Source organism: Nerophis lumbriciformis, linkage group LG35 (genome assembly GCF_033978685.3).
Source record: "Nerophis lumbriciformis linkage group LG35, RoL_Nlum_v2.1, whole genome shotgun sequence".
NCBI lineage: Eukaryota > Metazoa > Chordata > Actinopteri > Syngnathiformes > Syngnathidae > Nerophis > Nerophis lumbriciformis.
This window is the reverse complement of record NC_084582.2, coordinates 16,689,266-16,712,965: the sequence shown is the minus strand read 5'-3', so window position 1 is coordinate 16,712,965 and position 23,700 is coordinate 16,689,266. Positions and strand designations below refer to the sequence as shown.

Genomic DNA, 23,700 nt, shown 5'->3' with positions numbered 1-23,700 from the left:
ATATATACATATATATATATATATATACATATATACAGGTAAAAGCCAGTAAATTAGAATATTTTGAAAAACTTGATTTATTTCAGTAATTGCATTCAAAAGGTGTAACTTGTACATTATATTTATTCATTGCACACAGACTGATGCATTCAAATGTTTATTTCATTTAATTTTGATGATTTGAAGTGGCAACAAATGAAAATCCAAAATTCCGTGTGTCACAAAATTAGAATATTACTTAAGGCTAATACAAAAAAGGGATTTTTAGAAATGTTGGCCAACTGAAAAGTATGAAAATGAAAAATATGAGCATGTACAATACTCAATACTTGGTTGGAGCTCCTTTTGCCTCAATTACTGCGTTAATGCGGCGTGGCATGGAGTCGATGAGTTTCTGGCACTGCTCAGGTGTTATGAGAGCCCAGGTTGCTCTGATAGTGGCCTTCAACTCTTCTGCGTTTTTGGGTCTGGCATTCTGCATCTTCCTTTTCACAATACCCCACAGATTTTCTATGGGGCTAAGGTCAGGGGAGTTGGCGGGCCAATTTAGAACAGAAATACCATGGTCCGTAAACCAGGCACGGGTAGATTTTGCGCTGTGTGCAGGCGCCAAGTCCTGTTGGAACTTGAAATCTCCATCTCCATAGAGCAGGTCAGCAGCAGGAAGCATGAAGTGCTCTAAAACTTGCTGGTAGACGGCTGCGTTGACCCTGGATCTCAGGAAACAGAGTGGACCGACACCAGCAGATGACATGGCACCCCAAACCATCACCCAACCATGCAAATTTTGCATTTCCTTTGGAAATCGAGGTCCCAGAGTCTGGAGGAAGACAGGAGAGGCACAGGATCCACGTTGCCTGAAGTCTAGTGTAAAGTTTCCACCATCAGTGATGGTTTGGGGTGCCATGTCATCTGCTGGTGTCGGTCCACTCTGTTTCCTGAGATCCAGGGTCAACGCAGCCGTCTACCAGCAAGTTTTAGAGCACTTCATGCTTCCTGCTGCTGACCTGCTCTATGGAGATGGAGATTTCAAGTTCCAACAGGACTTGGCGCCTGCACACAGCGCAAAATATACCCGTGCCTGGTTTACGGACCATGGTATTTCTGTTCTAAATTGGCCCGCCAACTCCCCTGACCTTAGCCCCATAGAAAATCTGTGGGGTATTGTGAAAAGGAAGATGCAGAATGCCAGACCCAAAAACGCAGAAGAGTTGAAGGCCACTATCAGAGCAACCTGGGCTCTCATAACACCTGAGCAGTGCCAGAAACTCATCGACTCCATGCCACGCCGCATTAACGCAGTAATTGAGGCAAAAGGAGATCCAACCAAGTATTGAGTATTGTACATGCTCATATTTTTCATTTTCATACTTTTCAGTTGGCCAACATTTCTAAAAATCCCTTTTTTGTATTAGCCTTAAGTAATATTCTAATTTTGTGACACACGGAATTTTGGATTTTCATTTGTTGCCACTTCAAATCATCAAAATTAAATGAAATAAACATTTGAATGCATCAGTCTGTGTGCAATGAATAAATATAATGTACAAGTTACACCTTATGAATGCAATTACTGAAATAAATCAAGTTTTTCAAAATATTCTAATTTACTGGCTTTTACCTGTATATACATATATACACATATATATATATATATATACATATATTTATACATATATATATATATATATAAATGTATAAATATATGTATATATATATATATATATATATATATATATATATATATATATATATATATATATATATATATATATATATATGTGTATATATGTATATATATATATATATATATATATGTGTATATATGTATATATATATACATATATATATACATATATACACATATATACATATATACACATATATATATACATATATTTATACATATATATATATATATATATATATATATATATATATATATATATATATATATATATATATATATATATATATATATATATATATATATATATAAAATGCCCCTGTGCCAACTTTTTTGCAACGCGTTGCTGCCATTAAATTCTAAATTAATGATTATTTGCAACAAAAAAAAAAATTTGCTTCTCAATTCGAACATTAAATATTTTGTCCTTGCAGTCTCCATCCATCCATCCATTTTCTACCGCTTGTCCCTTTCAGGGCCGTCTATTCAACTGAATGTATGTTTAAAAGGATTTGCAAATCATTGTATTCGGTTTTTATTTACGAATTACACAACGTGCCAACATCACTGGTATGGGGTTCTGTAATACCACGTGAAAGTGGTTGTTTTTAGCTTCAAATTCGTCAAGCTTCAATACTTGTTTGTATACTCTTTGCAAAAAATAAATTGGAGGCAAACTCTATAGCTTTTACTGGGACCCTCATTTTGCTAGAGCAGGCAGGACGCAACAGCACTTTTAATGTGAAGATAGGAACTGTGCGGTCGGCCTTTACAGTTTTGACGGCAAGAAAGTCTGTTAAAATAATAAGTGCGTCTCACGTTCCTGCCGGTCGTTTTTTTTTTAGCCAGCGTCATCTCACAAGATTCTTGGTTGTCGTGAATGTCAGTCAAGTGAGGAAAGTGACATCATAGTGAAGAGTCATGTCTCCTCTGTCTTTAAAGGGGCTGTTTGCCTAGATGCCTCGAGGGCACTAACTTTCCAATGTAATTTACACAGCATATTCCACCCTCTTGCAGCTTTTTGAACATAAAGACGTAACTACATACAGACGTAACACGTGCACATGAATTAGCTTTATGTGTTGTTAGCCACTAATAATAATTTGCATAGTAAGTGGCAGCTGTCATTGAATGTATTAATTATATTCTATCATAACAACAATGTGACTGCAAATTGTTTGTTGCTTCTCTTGGACTATTTTTGTATGTGTGCACCCGCTTCTTGCGCGTACATGTTGACGAGACAAAGTAAGTGACCGCAGTAAACACCAATCATTTTATTTGTACTGGTAAAATGTTATTACATAAACGTAGTAATTGTGGAAAATATAGAGACAATTGTAAAATATATGTGTTCTGTTAAACCCCTAATAGTAACATAAGTTAGCCAATGGTGTTTTTGTTATATTTTTGCTTTGAAAAATGTAACTGTGAGGAAGTTGCAAACAGCCCATTTAATGTCCAGGAAGTAGCCGTTTAACAAACACGAGTAATGTTTGCAGATTACTTCTAGACCTCCACCCCAGATCACACCTCACTCCTACCCACTTCTCCAAAGTGGGCTGGCTCAGGGTGGGGGACAGAGTAAAACAACTTGCACTGAGCCTTGTCTAAAAAATCCGCTACACCTCCCTGATACCGAAGAACATGTCAAACTACTTCCTTAACGTAAATGACCGCCATAACCACAACACCAGGGGGAGCTCCACTAACCACGTTAAACCCAGATTCCGATCCAACAAAGGTCTTAACTCATTCTCTTTCTATGCCACATCAATGTGGAATGCACTCCCAACAGGTGTAAAAGAAAGGGCATCTCTATCCTCCTTCAAAACCGCACTAAAAGAACACCTCCAGGCAACTTCAACCCTAAACTAACACCCTCCCTTCCTCATCATACCTCTTCGGATTGTAAATAATCAAATGTAAACAATCAAATGTAGTCACTTTTTCTTATAATTTCTGATCTCTCTCTCTGTGTCCAATACTTGCTGTACATATGTACCAAGTCAGACCGACACTGTTCCAATGTCAATTTCTCTGATGATGCAATTGTTGATGACTGAAGTGTTGATACCAACCAAACTTAACCCCCCCCCTCCATATCCCACACCCAGGATTGTAAATAATGTAAATAATTCAATTTATATACTGTGATGATTATCTTGTGTGATGACTGTATTATGAAAATAGTATATATCTGTATTATGAATTAATTTAAGTGGACACCGACTTAAACAAGTTGAAAAACGTATTCAGGTGTTACCATTTAGTGGTCAATTGTACGGAATATGTACTTCACTGTGTAATCTACTAATAAAAGTTTCAATCAATCAATCAATCAATGCATGGGGAATCATTTTATTTCTGTATAAGTCTATGCTTTGAGTAACTTCAGTTATTATTAGGAAATAAAACCTGGTGGATAAGATCATTGCTCTTGAGTAATGATCGTATGCTAATTCAGCAGCTAAGGTTTGTGGTATGATATTTACAGTCTATATCTTAGTCAGATAAAGAAATCAATGAAATCATGAAAACTAATTTGTTGTTATTGTGCTTGTATTAGAGATGCTAATTCAATGTAGTCGTCATGTATGTTATATGGACACATGGCATAGATCAGGGCTGGGCAATTATTTTGACTCGGCCAAATTTAAAGAAAAAAATGTGTCTGGGAGCCGGTATATCTGATTTTTAGGAACACTAATACAAAACTTCACAATAATGTCTGATTGAATGCTAAAAACGTTATGACAGACCGCCTTAAAAACAGAATAGAATTTTACTTTTTTTTGCTGAATGAAAAACCCAGAATGTACATGAAAATAAAGAATGTGGGATTTACAATATTAACTATGAACGATAAAACACTGAATATTGACAATATATGAACATCACACTCCCTCTCGATTGACATATTTTACAATCAAGCGAAACGCAACAAAAATGCAACAAACAGCCAAATATGAATGCAAAGGGTAAAAAAAAATCCCACCTAAAATCTGATACATCTGATACATCACTAAGCTTTAGAACTTTGTTGTAAAAATCTCCTTCCGTGTTGGTCCCTGACACCCGCATTTCAGGCTGGCCGCTCTGGAAACACTCTGTGGAAACTCTCCCCACCCACGCTGCTTGGTGCCTCGTCTGAGCTGCTGTCACTTAGACTACCATAGTAACTAATTAGATGACCATAGTAACTCGCATATCATGCAAAAGCGCAAATTACAACCATTGAAATACTTTGTATAGTTCAAGACTTACGGTCATTTGAAAACATCACTGCACATCATAATGGCAGCTACAGTTTCGATCTTCAAGATCTAAAAAATGTATTTGGGAATGTCCGGCGGGCCAGATTGAAAAGCTTAACGAGTGTCCGCCCTGATATTGGTAGGTTGTGTGTTCAAACCCCGGCCGAGTCATACCAAAGACTATAAAAATGAAAAGATGACAGTCAAGCTTTACCATTGGCCTGTGGAGAACTGGGACAACAGAGACTCTCACCAGGAGGACTTTGAGTTGGATGCGCATACGCGGTACCGTGAGTACGCATGCAACTCCGGCTTCCAAACATTTGATTGCTTGCCCGTACGTGCGTGCCGCTATGTGCATGCCACGTACGTAACTTTGGGGACTTTGAGGAAATATATGTGCTGTATGAACTTTGGGGAGGTGAACGGTACTTTGGGCTGTGGGATTGAGTGTGTTGTGCAGGTGTTTGAGTCGTATTGGCGGTTTATATGGACGGGAGGGGGGAGGTGTTTGTTATGCGGGATTAATTTGTGGCATATTAAATATAAACCTGGTTGTGTTGTGGCTAATAGAGTATATATATATGTCTTGTGTTTATTTACTGTTTTAGTCATTCCCAGCTGAATATCAGGTCCCACCCGCCTCTCACAGCATCTTCCCTATCTGAATCGCTCCCACTGCCCTCTAGTCCTTCACTCTCACTTTCCTCATCCACAAATCTTTCATCCTCGCTCAAATTAATGGGGAAATTGTCGCTTTCTCGGTCCGAATCGAGTGGCCATGATTGTAAACAATGTGCAGATGTGAGGAGCTCCACAACCTGTGACGTCACGCTACTCGCCTGCTACTTCCGGTGCAGGCAAGGCTTTTTTATCAGCGACCAAAAGTATACACTTTATCGTCAATGTTCTCTACTAAATCCTTTCAGCAAAAATATGGCAATATCGCGAAATGATAAATTATGACACATAGAATGGACCTGCTATCCCCGTTTAAATAAGAAAATTGCATTTCAGTAGGCTTTTAAGTTTAACTTTTTTTACTAGAAACTGTGATGCTTTTCGTGACTAATACAGTGACTATTTCTTAATTTGAGAATACACTGAGGCTACTGAAAGTTACCTCAATGCGAGGGGCAATACTTGCTCAAATGGGCGTGAAAATGTGACTTTTCCAACATTATAGCTGAGTCAATTTAGCATTGAATCCTCAACAATGGCCTTTTCCTTCTCTTTTGGAGGAATACCAAAGAGTCATTAAAGGGGATGCGGGGAAGCGAACATTTTTGTCTTGTGTTATAAGTGATTATGTTTTGGAGGACAATAAATCACACTTGATTGTGTACAAATACTCGCAATCCCTTTTGTGTGGAGCTTGTTGTTGACTTAGAGGTGAGGCGTACGGGTGAGGACATGTATGAGGCAATTAATGTCAACGTGATGGTGATGGATGAATAGAGGCTTTTGTCCCGGGACATACGGTGACTGCTGCTGTGGGATGTTTAAACAGTCGCATGTTGCAACATTTATATGGGAAAACGATTGATTATCAGCCACAACCATGAAGGACCCCCCTTCCAACACAGACACACACACACACGCACAAACACACACACATTCAAACAGCTAATCCAGTTGTGTGCGCCTGAGAGATAAGGTGCACCATGCATATTTTTTCTCCACACACTCTCTCTATTTCTCCTTCCTCATACACCTCATGTCCTCTCTTCCTCATTCTCTCTCTTGGGGGGACGCACCTAATTCCCATTAATTCTCTAATCCGGTGCAGGGCCACTGCACAAGCTGTCAGGACATGCAAAGCAGGTCCAAAATAATTTAACTATGTTATTACCTATATCGAAAACTGGCGGAAGGAAACACTGCTATAATTGTGTTTGTAGATTTAATATTTGGTACCAAGTACGTCGGTACTTTGGCGGTAGAACTCTGTGATTTTGAAATAGTTCATGAATGCCGTTCAAAATGGATGTTAATTGAGAGACATCATTTTTTTAAATGCCATCCTATTTAAATAAATACTGCAAAAACAACTCACATGCAGCAAATATAATTCAACATTCAGGTGAGGCATTTAAATACAATGCACCTGCAAGGTCGAATGCAGAGGTGGGTCGTAATGTGCTACATTTACTTTCACGTTTTGGACAATTTATACTTGCCAGTTTTAATACAACAAAGGTTTTTCTTGTACGCAAGTATTTTTGTGAAGAAAAAACCCCACAAATTTTACTCCGTTATATTGAGTTTCATTCCAATCGCTCCGTTTATTGATATAATCGTTACAGTGATTTATATTTGATTGATTACTGCTTGCAAGTGCGCACCCTTGGCTCGTCACAGAGACATCTTTCAGCGAGCACGGTCACATGACTCTGTTTCACCAATCCAAACTAAGCACGAGTGATGTTTGACTCCATTTCACCAATCAAAGGGAGCCTGGCAGTCACATGACTGCACTACATGTCACTGTAAAAAGTGACATGACGTCAGATGAGGCAGCACAACTTTTCAATGTTTAATTACAAACCGGAAAAAATAACATTTATCGTATTTTCCGGACTATAAGGCGCACTTAAAATCTTTTTTTTTTTTTATCAAAACTCTTTAATGTGCCTTATAACCCGGTTGCGCCTAATGTACGGAATAATTCTGGTTTTGCTTACCGGCCGCGGAGCTATTTTATTTGGTACATGGTGTAATGATAAGTGTGACCAGTAGATGGCAGTCACACACAAGAGATATGTGTGGACTGCAATATGACCCAAGTAAACAACAGCTACATTTTATATGTTCCATTGAAAATACAGAAAATAACACAAGGCGCTCAAAAATCTATCAAAATGTTTTAGTACGACTTTGGTAAGCTATGAAGCCGCACCGCTTGATGGATTGTACTGTGCTTCAACATATGAGTATTATTATGGTGTGTGTGTATAAGGTAAGAATTATTATCTGGCATTTTGTTTCGCAATAGTATGCAAATGCAACTTTTCTTACCTTCTGGTACCTGCTGATCTGTATTTGGGATCGGCATAAGTCCTGAAAAATTGCCTTTGTAGTCTGTGCGACCCCGTATTTAATAAGCGTCTTCTTTTTCTCTATCTTCTTGTTATGGGACATTCATCCTCCGCTGTTGCTATTTCTAATATAAAGTAGTGTAAAGTTCTTACTTACATCTGCCATGAAAATGCTAAAACATACCGGTATAGTCAGTTTACATTATTCACCCAAGGAACTTTAGTTATTAGAGAGTTCCGGTCGGACGGTTTTTCACGGGATACATTAAAGGGGAACATTATCACAATTTCAGAAGGGTTGAAACCATTAAAAATCAGTTCACAGTGGCTTATTTAATTTTTCGAAGTTTTTTTCAAAATTAGCGACATTAGCTCGGATTCAGACTCGGACTTCAGCAGGCTTAAGCGATTCAACAGATTACGCATGTATTGAAACGGATGGTTGTAGTGTGGAGGCAGGTAGCGAAAACGAAATTGAAGAAGAAACTGAAGCTATTGAGCCATATCGGTTTGAACCGTATGCAAGCAAAACCGACGAAAACGACACGACAGCCAGCGACACGGGAGAAAGCGAGGACAAATTCGGCGATCGCCTTCTAACCAACGATTGGTATGTGTTTGTTTGGCATTAAAGGAAACTAACAACTATGAACTAGGTTTACAGCATATGAAATACATTTGGCAACAACATGCACTTTGAGAGTGCAGACAGCCCAGTTTTCATCAATTAATATATTCTGTAGACATACCCTCATCCGCTCTCTTTTCCTGGGGGTCTGGCGGCAGATTTCTTTGACTTTATGGTTGGAAATGCATCTGCTTTGAGTGTCGCAGGATATCCACACATTCTTGCCATCTCTGTCGTAGCATAGCTTTTGTCGGTAAAGTGTGCGGAACAAACGTCCAATTTCTTGCCACTTTCGCATCTTTGGGCCACTGGTGCAACTTGAATCCGTCCCTGTTCGTGTTGTTACACCCTCCGACAACACACCGACGAGGCATGATGTCTCCAAGGTACGGAAAACAGTCGAAAAAACGGAAAATAACAGAGCTGATTTGACTCGGTGTTTGTAATGTGTTTGAGAAAATGGCGGATTGCTTCCCGATGTGACGTCACAACGTGACGTCATCGCTCCGAGAGCAAATAATAGAAAGGCGTTTAATTCGCCAAAATTCACCCATTTAGAGTTCCGAAATCGGTTAAAAAAATATATGGTCTTTTTTCTGCAACATCAAGGTATATATTGACGCTTACATTGATTTAAGTAAAGTCTGAATGTCATTAAAACAGTTAGCTCCATATTTTGACACTTCTTCCACTCCCGTCCTTGCACGCTACACCGCTACAACAAAGATGACGGGGAGAAGACGCTGCCAAAGGTGAGCCACGTAAATAAGACCGCCCACAAAACGATGCATCGTGAAGCGACTGTCAGAAAGCGGCTTGAAGATGATCTGTAAAACATAGTCCATGCAACATTTTGACCAAAGAACCGCCATTACATGTTATGTAGACCACAAGGGAGTTTTTTCCATTTAATTAAAACAATAATATGACTCCTTTTAATGCGCCCTATAATCCGGTGCACCTTACATACGAAAAAAGATCGAAAATAGACCATTCAATCGGCAGTGTGCCTTATAATCCGGTGCGCCCTATGGTCCGGAAAATACAGTATATTAGAGATCAACAAATTATCCGTTTGCCCGTTTATGGCCGCCATTATTTGGCATTTGGACGTATATCGGTATTAGCCTTTTTTTAATATCGGTATTGGTCTTTTTTGGTCTACAACAAAACTATATCAGCAGACACAATAAAACGTAAAAATGAACAGATAGTCAAGTAGATAGTTATAAACACTGGTTAAGCACCAGCCTGCATGCGAAGGGTTTCCTTTTTGTCACTGCAGCGTTTACCCACTCCCACACCCCTCTTTCCCACTTTCTCTCCCTGCTGCAATGTTATGGATTGATCTCTTCTGCTTAGTTTTTCAAAACTTCCATTTTTTGTTGGGAAATCCATTGTTTGTCCTTCTTTCCCGGCGTCTTACCAGTTCCATTTTATATGCTTCACTATGGCAACGAAGAAGCCTCCGTCCGCAAGACCCGGAGGTCACTCGGTGGGCTCAAGGAGAGCGGTTTACATTGTCACTTTATAGACATCAACTGTAAGTTATTCTTTTAAGTATTTACTTGAAACAGTAGATGTTCCTGCACAATTATTTGCACTTAAAATTATTTGTTTGTAGTGACAAATATGACCAAAACATTTTAACATTTATGTTTGTGTTCAAGTACAGTAAGTGTGTTTATCCTAAACATTCCTGACACTTCATTTTATAGACTCTGTCATTTGTACCAAGCTTGTTTTTTGGACATTAACAACAATAATATCGTACCTTGAGATTTGACACTGTTACAATCCTACTTATTATATAAGGAAAGAAGAAGGGGCAGCATTTTAATACTTTCTTTTACACCCAGCAAGAAATGATGTCAGCCAGTTTGAAAAATGTCTAATCTTCAGTCGTGGTCAAAAGTTTACATACACTCGTAAAGAACATAATGTCATGGCTGTCTTCAGTTTCCAATAATTTCTATAACTCTTATTTTTTTGTGATAGAGTGATTGGAGCACATACTTGTTGGTCACAAAAAACATTCATGAAGTTTGGTTCTTTTATGAATTTAGTATGGATCTACTGAAAATGTGAGCAAATCTGCTGGGTCAAAAGCAGTGACGTGCAGTCACTGGAGGCAGGTAAGGCCACCTTAATTCAGTTGTTATATGTATCCAGTGATTATACTATAACGTTATTTTTCATTTAACTTCACCAGTTTTAGATTATTTTTATTCAAAATCGCTGAATTTTCACATTTGCCATTCAAATACTGAGAAGAGACGGTGCGGTGATCAGCAGCCAGTTGAGGCACGTCACTCAGTTGTGCCTCAACATGGATTGCGCAATGACTCGGCTAACTGCTGGCCTGCTGTGCAGTGAGACCGTATTGCTATATGAACTATATTATACATTTTTATAGTTTAGTTAGCTGAGGTATATAATGTACAGTGTATTTTGTCAACAACTGTATGTGTGTAAAGTATTTCTTGTGCTGAGCAATCATCAAACTGCTGCAATGACGCACTGTGTGAGGCTCGCAGTAATCCCGCCTCCTGGTGCCGGTTAATGCACCCCCGCGCAGAATGCACCCCCCGACGGGAGCGCCACACCAACCAAAGGCCACACCCAAACCCTCCACGTGCAAGACCGAATCCACCCAAAAAAAGTCACTTAACAAGAAGCCAAAAAGTGCAAAAACAACAATGCTCGTGCCGGAGGAGCCGTGAACGACTGCAGGGACACAACATTAGGTACACCTGCAGACTGCAGCACGGATTTCTTATTTCTTTCATTCACAACTCCTCCAACACGAACACCACTGTTCCCGCACTTATAAGTAAAGGTAAGACCATAATAAAACATTTTTTTATTAAATGTGCTTTTTTGTGTGCTACAGTTTGTATGTGTAAAGTTAAAGTTAAGTTAAAGTACCAATGATTGTCCCACACACACTAGGTGTGGTGAAATTTGTCCTCTGCATTTGACCCATCCCCTTGATCACCCCCTGGGAGGTGAGGGGAGCAGTGGGCAGCAACAGCGTCGCAACCGGGAATCATTTTTGGTGATTTAACCCCCAATTCCAACCCTTGATGCTGAATGCCAAGCAGGGAAGAATGCTGTATGAGCTTTTAAACATAACCCGTTAATTGCTGCCAATCAAATGGTGAATAAGATACTCTTTAGGGTTCATATGTTTGTAAATCTGACTGTGATGAAGTCAGTGCCTCACCAGTCATGAACCTCACCGTACGTCACTGGTCAAAAGTATACATACAGAAACGTTAATATTTGGTTACATGTCCCTTGGCAAGTTTCACTGCAATAAGGCGCTTTTGGTAGCCATCCACAAGCTTCTGGCAAGCTTCTGGTTGAATTTTTGCCACTCCTCTTGACCAAATTGGTGCTGTTCAGCTAAATTTGTTGGTTTTCTGACATGGACTTGTTTCTTCAGCATTGTCCACACGTTTAAGTCAGGACTTTGGGAAGGCCATTTTAAAACCTTAATATTAGCCTGATTTAGCCATTCCTTTACCACTTTTGACATGAGTTTGGGGTCATTGTCCTGTTGGAACACCCAACTGTGCCCAAGACCCAACCTCAGGGCTGATGATTTTAGGTTGTCTTGAATAATTTTGAGGTAATCCTCCTTTTTCATTGTCACATTTACTCTCTGTAAAGCACCAGTTCCATTGGCAGCAAAACAGGCCTAGAGCATAATACTACTACCACCATGCTTGACGGTAGGTTTGGTGTCCCTGGGATTAAAGGCCTCACCTTATCTCCTCCAAACATATTGCTGGGTATTGTGGCCAAAGAGCTCAATTTGTGTTTCATATGACCACAGAACTTTCCTCCAGAAGGTCTTATCTTTGTCCATGTGATTGCTAGAAGCTTGCCAGAAGTTTGTGGATGGCTACCCAAAGCGCCTTATTGCAGTGAAACTTGCCAAGGGACATGTAACCAAATATTAACATTGCTGTATGTATACTTTTGACTCAACAGATTTGGTCACATTTTCAGCAGACACATAATACATTCATAAAATAATGTATGTATGTGCTCCAATCACTCTATCACAAAAAAATAAGAGTTGTAGGAATTATTGTAAACGCAAGACAGCCATGACATTATGTTCTTTCCAAGAGTATGTACTTTTGACCACGACTGTATATGCTATGTGAAGGAGCCTAGAATTATCATTATTTCAGGGTTTCATACGATGTTTGAAATCTATAAACGTCCATAGAATTGTCTAAAATTGAGTGGATGGCAAATTATTGTGATGTAGAGAAATTCCATAATTTTACATGTTTTCCCAGAAGACTTATTTATCTTGAAAAGCAAACCTAGATAGCCAATCGTCTTAAAAGACGCACGTAATAAAAGTGTTAGTGAAATCCCCTGATGTTGTTTATTGCTAAATTACCACAACATTAGTGCCGCATTAAACATTATGTTGCAACTGGTCCGACGTTTTCTAAAAAATAATGTTTAAAAAAAAAAAAACTTTAACCCAAGTGCAGCTGTTTATTAACGTATCCTATTCATGTTCACGTTTCTCTAGTACTGTTCCCCCAGCATTCAAAACAGTGGTTATTCATCCTCTGCTCAAAAGACCTAACCTCGATTCTGACCTCCTGGTAAACTACCCCTTTCCGTTTATCTCGAAAAGCCTTCAAAAAAATTGTTGCATAGCAGCTAAATGAACATTTAGCGTCAAACAATCTCTGTGAACCTTTTCAGTCTGGTTTCAGGGCAAATCACTCTACTGAGACAGTCCTCGCAAAAGTGACTAATGATCTATTGCTACCTATGGATGCTGAAGCGTCATCCATGTTCTCAGTGCTGCTTTCGATACTGTCGATCACAACAGTCTATTACCACGTATCAAAACACGTATTGGTATGTCAGACGTAGCCTTTTCTTGGTTTAAATCCTATCTTACTGACACTGTCTTACTCCCATAACAACATGACCTTGGAGTATGTTAAGGTAACATGCGGAAATCCACAGGGTTTGGTTCTTGGTCCTGCACTCTTCAACATCTACATGCTGCCGCTCAGTGACATCATACGCACATACGGTGCTAGCTTTCACTCAGTGACGTGCAGTCACTAGAGAGGATGGAAAGAAAAAAAAATGTAAAAAGAAAAAAAATTAATTAAATTGTTATATGTATGCAGTGATTATACTATAAAGTTATTTCCCATTTAACTTCACCAGTTTTAGATTATTTTTATTCAAAATCGCTGTATTTTCATATTTGCCGTTCAAATACTGAGAAGAGACGGTGCGGTGAACAGCAGCCAGTTGAGGCACGTCACTCAGTGCCTCAACATGGATTCCGGACTCGGCTAACTGCTGGCCTGCTGTGCAGTGAGACTGTATTGCTATATGAATTATATTATACATATACATAGTTTAGTTAGCTGAGGTATATAATGTACAGTGTATTTTGTCAACAACTGTATGTGTGTAACGTATTTCTTGTGCTGAGCGATCATAAAACGGCTGCAAAAGACGCACTTGCTGAGGCTTCAGTAATCCCGCCTCCTGCACCCCCGCTGTAAAATTGTTATATCAACTAAAGCCCACACTTAAACTTTCCACGTGCAAGATTGAATCTATTTAAAAAAGTTATATCATAAGATTGGGCTTCACGGTGGCAGAGGGGTTAGTGCATCTGCCTCACAATACGAAGGTCCCTAGTAGTCTTGGGTTCAATCCCGGGCTCGGGATCTTTCTGTGTGGAGTTTGCATGTCCTCCCCGTGACTGCGTGGGTTCCCTCCGGGTACTCCGGCTTCCTCCCACCTCCAAAGACATGCACCTGGGGATAAGTGGATTGGCAACACTAAGTTGGCCCTAGTGTGTGGATGTGAGTGTGAATGTTGTCTGTCTATCTGTGTTGGCCCTGCGATGAGGTGGCGACTTGTCTAGGGTGTACCCCGCCTTCCGCCCGATTGTAGCTGAGATAGGCTCCAGCGCCCCCCGCGACCCCAAAGGGAATAAGCGGTAGAAAATGGATGGATATCATAAGAAGCCAAAAAGTGCAAAAACAATAATGTTCGTGTTGGAGGAGTTGTGAATGACTGCAGGGCCACAATATCAGGTACACCTGCAGACTGCAGGTGTATCTAATTCACAACTCCTGCAACACGAACATTATTGATTTTTGCACTTTTTGGCTTCTTATTAAATAACTTTTTGTAACCTATTTTCATGGGCTTTCCTCTTTGTGATGTTAAGTTCCTGTTATGCGCTGTTATACAGTATATGCCTTGAGCTCTTATTTTGAAGGCGCTAAGAGCGGAAGTGATGACACGGAGTGGAGTGGAGGTTTTTGAAAGAATGTAAATAAAGTGGTCCTCGTGTAAACTGGAGCCTCTGTGTTTGTTATTTTGTAGTTCCATACAGTATAGGCGACATTTATAAACCCTCGGTTACACTTTTTTAAATAGATTCAATCTTGCACGTGGAAAGTTTAAGTGAGGGCTTTAGTTATGGCGTTAGACTTCATTTATAAGTAAAGGTAAGACCATAGTAACGTTTTTTTTTATTAAATGTGCTTTTTTGTGTGCTACAGTTTGTATGTGTAAAGTTAAAGTTAAGTTAAAGTACCAATGATTGTCACACACACACTAGGTGTAATGAAATTTGTCGTCTGCATTTGACCCATCCCCTTGTTCACCCCCTGGGAGGTGAGGGGAGCAGTGGGCAGCAGCGGCGCCGCGCCCGGGAATAATTTTTGGTGATTTAACCCCCAATTCCAACCCTTGATGCTGAGTGCCAAGCAGGGAAGAATGCTGGTATGAGCTTTTAAACATAACCCATTAACTGCTGCCAATCAAATGGTGAATAAGATACTCTTTAGGATTCATATGTTTGTAAATCTGACTGTGATGAAGTCAGTGCCTCACCAGCCATCAACCTCACCGCACGTCACTGCTTTCACTGTTATGCTGATGACGGACAACTTTACATGCCCCTGAAGTTGACCAACACGCCTGATTGTGGTCACCTGGAGACGTGTTTGTTTGTTATGATGCTACTGCAGAAAGATACCGGTGATGCACAAAAGACAAACATGATGATGAGGAAAGAGTGACTGACCAGTGCACAGAGAAGGTCAACAGCTTCCAGAATGAGCTCCTGATGTCCTATCCTGGTGACCCCCAACTCCTCCAGCTCCTGATGGGTGATGTGCAGAAGCTGCTCTCCACCCATCAGCTCCCGCTCAAAACTCTTCACATACTGCTGAAGACAGTCATCCAGACCTGAGGGAATGTAAGAGAAGATTCTGATCAGACTGCATCCATATTTCATTGCCGCCACAGCCATTGTTGTTGTATCGGTCTAAAATGTCTATGACTGTTCACATTCATCAAGGTCATTGTAATCCTCAGGATATAAACTCAATCGCACCTGGACTGTTCAGTTTCTCTTAGAATATGTTTACATTGCAGGCCAAAGTGGCCAAAATAAAACAATTTTCAAAACCTGATTGTTTCCAGCCGACTGTTTGCACTGCAAGTAAAATGTGATCTTAATCAGAATCCAGTATAAACGCGCACAGACCCGAATGTGGCCGCGATGTCACTTGCACGAGCAGTTTGATTATAAAGTGAAAACAAAGGAAGTTAATCAAAAGTTAATCTGTCTTGTAGGTGAAGAGTGGATTTATCACTAGCCACGTGTACATGGGCAAAATTGATTTAATCTGATCATAATTCAGATTAGAATGTTACGGTGCACATGGACTTTGGAAAACAAATTCCGATTTTGACGTTCATTTTCATGCATTACACCTTAAATTTGAATACCTTATTTTGACATGCGCAGCACATACTGTAGACGGATGTAGAAGAAGAAGAAGCAGTGACTTCCGCTGCAAGTAGACATGACTCTGTGTATATCTGCTTGTCCGATGTTGTAACGTTATTTGTTCATTAATTTCTCCTTGTGTTCGCTACTTTTGTTTTACCTCTCTTTTTTAAATGGAGCTGTTATGTACCCTCAATGTTGAGATATGTACAGAATGCTGCGTGTCTTCATGTTATGACATTCTGTGTACGTGCCTAAAACTAGCGGTTTGCTGTAATGTCGTGAAAAAAATAGCTTGTTGAGCCGACAACTGGATCCCTCCTTTTATCGCTACATCGACACATGACACCCCAGACCATACTTTTGTTTTTGCTAATCTCGGTTTAAGAGCAACAAACTCAACAGTATATAGCGCTACTTCTGTACATGTTGAATGGGGGGAGACAGCAGCAAGACTATCGCTTCATTCTGAGGATATTCGGTTTAGTCTCGGGCCTCTCCACCACCAAAGGAAAGCTGACGTCAAAGACATGTGCAGTGAGGATAATTTCGACCCAAACGTCGGATTTTTTTTTTTTACATGCGCTCCAATCTGAAAGAGTGTCGGCATAAACCACCTGTCTTGATTGGAAGGAAATTTTGATCCAAATGTGTTTGATCAGGCCAGAATACAGTTTACATGAAGTGTTTTTATTCCGGTTAGGCTTATATTACAGTTAATTATGTCCATGTGCACTGGCGTTACAAGTAAGTGATTATTTTATTATATATTTTATTTGATATCTAAGTCAGCGTTTTGGTAATTTAAGGTATCATGTTTTGATGTGGCAGCAGCGTAAATCGATAGACACCACTGGTAGCTTTTTTCGACAAAGTGGATCATTTCGACAGAAGCTGTTACTAAACAAGAAAACATGGATGCCACAGATCAGCGTGAGTCTGTGCGGTGGCTATGTAGAGCAGTGTTTTTCAACCACTGTGCCGCGGCACACTAGTGTGCCGTGAAATACAGTCTGGTGTGTCGTGGGATATTTTGTAGTTTCACCTATTTGGGTTAAAAATATTTTCTGCAAACCAGTAATTATAATCCGCAAATAATGTGCCATTGTTGAGTGTCGGTGCTGTCTAGAGCTCAGCAGAGTAACAATGTTATTCTCTTCCATATCAGTAGGTGGCAACAGGTAGCTAATTGCTTTGTAGATGTCGGGAACACATTGTGTGAGACAACGATGGTTTGTCGTGATCACAATATGCAGGCGACAGTGGGAGGCAGCGTGCAGGTAAAAAAGTATCTAATGCTTAAACCAAAAATAATCAAAAGGTGAGTGGCCCTAAGAAAAGGCATTGAAGCTTAGGGATGGCTATGCAGAACGAAACTAAAACCGAACTGGCTACAAAGAAAACAAAAACAGAATGCTGGACGACAGCAAAGACTTACAGCGCGTGGAGCAGAGAAGGCGTCCACAAAGTGCATCCGAACATGACATGGCAAACAACAATGTCCACACAAAAAAAGATAGCAACATCTTAAATGTTCTTGATTGCTAAAACAAAGCAGGTGCGGGGAATAGCGCTCAAAGGAAGACATGAAACCGCAACAGGAAAATACCAACAAAACAGGAAAAGCCACCAAAATAGGAGCGCAAGACAAGAACTAAAACACTACACACAGAAAGAGAGCAAAAAACTTAAAATAAGTCACGACGTGATGTGACAGGTCGTGACAGTACACCTACTTGGAGACAAGAGCTATAGTGATGCATTGACCACGCCCCGATGCAAGATGGCGCCAGTATGTGCTTTGGCCTGCCGTCTCTCGCTGTCAGCTCTGTTCGTTTTTGTGTTTTTTGCGTCTATTTTCGTCTCTGTCAGCTCACTGCTTGTGTATGACCGCCAAACACTGTTGGATCTTTGCCCCTCTCCCACTGATATGATCAACTTCGACGTTGGTTTTTCGACGTCCCAGTCAGCTTTTTCACCTGGCCGGATTCCTGCCTTCCTTTCCCGCCCCCTGGCTCCTCTCCCCCGGCGGAAGCGTCTCCGGCGCCGCGGTAAACGTGGCGGCCAGCTGGTGAAAGTTAGGGCACTCCTGGCCCGGCTTCCCGTGGCTCCCCGAAGGATGAATGGTGCGGTATCCGGTCTCCTCCTGCACCCACGCTCGCTCGATCCGATCGGCTCCTGGCTGGTTCCTATCGTTGGTTTGGAGGAAGAAGCTTGCCGTCGTCGCTCCTGCTGTCCCCGCCCCCGGAGGCGCGGGGTGGATCACCGCCACCTGCGGGCTGTGTGTCGGGCCCCACCCGGATTAATTGCGGCCTTGGACGTGCTGGCCCCCGCCAGGTTCGGTCTTGTGAACGCAAGATCTTTGACAAACAAAACGTTTATCCTGAAGGATTTCTTCACTTCCCGCGGACTGGACTTCCTCTGTGTGACGGAGACATGGCTGAGAGCCGGTGAGTCCGCCCCTCTTAATGAACTTCTGCCTTCGGAGTGTTCCTACTTTAATTCCCCACGGCCGTCCGGTCGAAAAGGAGGAGGATTAGCAGTCGTTTTTAAAAATGACTTTAAATGCCGTCAGATCCGCCTACAATCCTCCTTTTCAAGCTTCGAACTGTGCATGTTTGAACTGGGTCTTTCTGATGTCGTCCTGTGTGCCGTCATCTATCGACCACCCAAGTACCACAAAGACTTTATAACTGACTTTTCTGAATTTCTGGCTGAAATCCTGCCCAAATATGATCGTGTCCTTATTGTGGGTGATTTTAATATTCACACCTGCTGCCCAGATGAGCCGCTTTCCAGGAGCTTCCTGAATATAATCGACTCATTTAACTTTGTACAGTCTGTGTGTGGTTCTACACATGAACGCGGGCATACACTCGATTTAGTGCTCTCGTATGGTTTGTGTGTTTTTAATTTGGACATTTGCGACGCTGTGTTCTCTGATCACATGCCGATCCTGTTTGATATTGCCACGCAGTGTCCAGTTAAATTGTGCGCACCGCCCCAACGCTCTCGCATGTTTAATTCTTCGTCTCCTGCTCGGTTCTCCTCTATTTTTTTGACTCTTTGTGATGATAATTCTGCAGCATCTGTGTGTCTGAATACTGAAGAGTTGGTTTCTGGGTTCAACTCTATCTGTTCACAAACACTGGACACGATCGCGCCTTTCAAATGCCGCCGCGCTAAAACCACGCCTCAACCCTGGTTGAATGACGTCACTCGGGCTGCCAGGCGCGTATGTAGAAGAGCAGAGAGAAAATGGAAAAAAGACAGGCTGCATGTGTCCTTTGCCATTTTTAAAGAAAGCCTGTTTTCCTTTCAGATGACTGTAAAAGCAGAAATGAATATATATCTATCTCAGATTATATCTTCTAACTGTAACAACCCCAGAGTTCTGTTTAAAACTATTAACACTGTCATTGATGCTCCCAAATCTGCTGGTTTTGATGCTTCTTTTGAATTCTGTGAAAATTGTCTCCATTTTTTCACTGACAAAATTGTGTCAACTAGAGCCAGTCTATCTCAGCCTTCATATGACCCTTCTGTTCCCCTGCATTTCTCTTCTGTTTTCCATCAGTTTGAGCCGGTGTCCTTTTCTTTTTTAAGTGACACAGTTAGTCATATGAAGCCCTCTGGTTCTCCTGCAGATGCCCTCCCACCTCGCCTGTTTAAGGAGGTACTTGCTACTATTGGATCAAGTGTCCTTAACATTATCAATAGTAGCCTCTCTTCTGGAATAGTTCCAGTAGAGTTTAAACATGCAGTGGTACGACCTCTACTTAAAAAACCCAGCCTCGACCCCTCTCTCCTCTCTAACTTCAGACCTATCTCTAATCTTCCATACATTTCCAAAATATTAGAGAAGGTTGTCTACAGTCAGTTGCTGCCCTTCTTAGAGGATAATGGTATCACTGAGCTGTTCCAGTCCGGTTTTAAAGCCCTCCACAGCACAGAGTCAGCGCTTCTAAAAGTTTTTAACGATATCCTCCTGTCCACTGATTCTGGTAAATATGTTGTCCTGGTGCTTTTAGATCTGTCTGCTGCGTTCGACACCGTCGACCACGCCACCTTAATCACTCGTCTTGAGAACTGTGTGGGCATTAAGGGCGCCGCCCTCAACTGGTTCCGGTCGTACCTAACCGACAGGAGTTTTTGTGTAAAAGTAGACAGTTTTATGTCGTCCACAGCTCCTTTACCACATGGGGTCCCCCAGGGTTCAATCCTTGCCCCAATTTTATTTGCGCTTTACCTTCTCCCCCTTGGTTCTATTTTTAGGAAGTACAGTATTGCATTTCATTTTTATGCCGATGATTGCCAGATTTATTTTCCCATGGCACAAAATAACACGGTTCAAAGTCTTATTGACTGCCTGCACGACATCAAAGTCTGGCTTTCAGCTAACTTCCTGAGCCTAAATGAAGACAAAACAGAAGTTATGTTGTTCGGTCCAAGTCGCTCTCCCTCCCCCAACGTTGACCTCGGCACTCTGACCCCGTATCTCAGCGACTCTGTCACAAACCTGGGGGTAAAGTTTGACTCAGATTTTAAATTCGAAAAACAAATCAGCAGCGTCGTTCAAAAAAGCTTTTATCAATTACGCCAAATAGCGAAAGTGAAACCGCTTTTATCAAGACATGATCTTGAGAAATTAATCCACGCTTTTATCTCGACTCGTCTTGATTACTGTAATGCCCTGTATGTTGGCATTAGCCAGGCCTCCCTCGCCCGCCTGCAGCTCGTACAGAACTCTGCTGCTCGTCTGCTAACACAGACCCGCAGACGTGAGCACATCACCCCTATTTTAGCGTCCCTTCACTGGCTCCCTGTGCGTTACCGAATACATTTTAAACTCCTTTTATTTGTTTTTAAATGTCTAAACAACCTCGCGCCAACCTATCTCTCCGACCTCCTTCAGCCTTACTGCCCCACCCGATCCTTAAGATCAGCCGATCAGCTGCTGTTGACGGTCCCTGACACAAGGCTGAAGCTTAGAGGTGACAGAGCTTTCGCCGTTGCTGCTCCCAAGCTCTGGAACGACCTACCCCTGAGTGTTAGACAAGCCTCCTCTCTTCCTGTTTTTAAATCTCTCTTAAAAACATACTTTTATTCCATGGCTTTTAACACTGAGTGATATCCATCCTGCAATGGCGCCCCATAATACACCTGCTGTGATCCTGTTTTTATGTTTTTATGTTTTTATTAATTCTATTTTAATTATTTATTTTTTATCATGTTCTGTTTGTGTTGTGTTGTGTTTGCTCGGTACTCGTTTTATCTTTTAACCTGCTCATTGTACAGCACTTTGGCTACCCCTGTGGTAAATTTTAAATGTGCTTTATAAATAAAGTTGATTTGATTTGATTTGATGCTTGGTTATGGTTTAAATTCATATCCAACAATTGCGACAAAGACTTTTTATTGTCTACTGAGTTTAATTTTTTAAAGGGGAACATTATCACCAGACCTATGTAAGCGTCAATATATACCTTGATGTTGCAGAAAAAAGACCATATAATTTTTTAACCGATTTCCGAACTCTAAATGGGTGAATTTTGGCGAATTAAACGCCTTTCTAATATTCGCTCTCGGAGCGATGACGTCACGACGTGACGTCACATCGGGAAGCAATCCGCCATTTTCTCAAACACAGAGTCAAATCAGCTCTGTTATTTTCTGTTTTTTCGACTGTTTTCTGTACCTTGGAGACATCATGCCTCGTCGGTGTGTTGTCGGAGGGTGTAACAACACGAACAGGGACGGTTTTAAGTTGCACCAGTGGCCCAAAGATGCAAAAGTGGCAAGAAATTGGACGTTTGTTCCGCACACTTTACCGACGAAAGCTATGCTACGACAGAGATGGCAAGAATGTGTGGATATCCTGCGACACTCAAAGCAGATGCATTTCCAACGATAAAGTCAAAGAAATCTGCCGCCAGACCCCCATTGAATCTGCCGGAGTGTGTGAGCAATTCAGGGACAAAGGGCCTCGCTAGCACGGCAAGCAATGGTGGCAGTTTGTTCCCGCAGACGAGCGAGCTAAACCCCCCTGGATGTCTTGGCTCACACCGTCCCGAAGATGATCAAGAGAAGAATATCGACCCTAGCTTCCCTGGTCTGCTGACATGAGGGTATGTCTACAGAATATATTAATTGATGAAAATTGGGCTGTCTGCACTCTCAAAGTGCATGTTGTTGCCAAATGTATTTCATATGCTGTAAACCTAGTTCATAGTTGTTAGTTTCCTTTAATGCCAAACAAACACATACCAATCGTTGGTTAGAAGGCGATCGCCGAATTCGTCCTCGCTTTCTCCTGTGTCGCTGGCTGTCGTGTCGTTTTCGTCGGTTTCGCTTGCATACGGTTCAAACCGATATGGCTCAATAGCTTCAGTTTCTTCTTCAATTTTGTTTTCGCTACCTGCCTCCACACTACAACCATCCGTTTCAATACATGCATAATCTGTTGAATCGCTTAAGCCGCTGAAATCCGAGTCTGAATCCGAGCTAATGTCGCTATAGCTTGCTGTTCTTTCCGCCATGTTTGTTTGTGTTGGCTTCACTATGTGACGTCACAGGAAAATGGACAGGTGTTTATAACAATGGTTAAAATCAGCCACTTTGAAGCTTTTTTTAGGGATGGGTAAAATTTTGAAAAAAACTTCGAAAAATATAATAAGCCACTGGGAACTGATTTGTAATAGTTTTAACCATTCTGAAATTGTGATAATGTTCCCCTTTAATGATTTCTGCTGGTAGTGTGCCTCCGGATTTTTTCAATGAAAAAAAATGTGCCTTGGCTCAAAAAAGGTTGAAAAACACTGGTGTAGAGGACATGATGGAAAGCAACAGCAGGAGGAGGAAGAAGAGAATTGCAAAAAAGGAAAGTGATCGTGCTGCGCACACGAATTACGTAGCTCGCCCAAAGATGACGTAAAAGTCCCAAACAGATTGCATTGCTGTTCGGACTGCTGTCACATTCGAAAAGAACAGATTCCAATCGGATTTGGACTACCTCCTGAAGTGGCCCAAATCTGATAGGAAAAGATCAGATTTCCAGCACTTTGCAGCGTTTAGACATGTTCGATCCATGTCACTTAGGGGGGAAAAAAACTGATTTGGTGTCCAGACATAGAATAGAATAGAATGCCTTTTATTGTCACTATATACCGGTACAATGACATAAAAAAGCAACTCTAGTATCAGTGTGACAGTCTACAAATATGCAAAACATGGGAAGGAAAGAAAATAAAAATAGTGCAAAAAGAGGTAAG

The 23,700-nt window shown here is 41.1% G+C and overlaps 1 protein-coding gene across 6 annotated transcripts in view; it reads right to left on the bottom strand.

The window, feature by feature from the left end:
- The window catches only part of LOC133575284 (connector enhancer of kinase suppressor of ras 2), a 175,367-nt gene that overhangs the window by 112,917 nt on the left and 38,750 nt on the right, over positions 1 to 23,700 (bottom strand). For all 6 annotated transcript variants that reach the window (XM_061927915.2, XM_061927912.2, XM_061927914.2 and 3 more), the window contains exon 2: positions 15,719 to 15,882. In XM_061927915.2, coding sequence (XP_061783899.2) covers positions 15,719 to 15,882 — 164 coding nt within the window. The remainder of the gene's footprint in view (positions 1 to 15,718; positions 15,883 to 23,700) is intronic.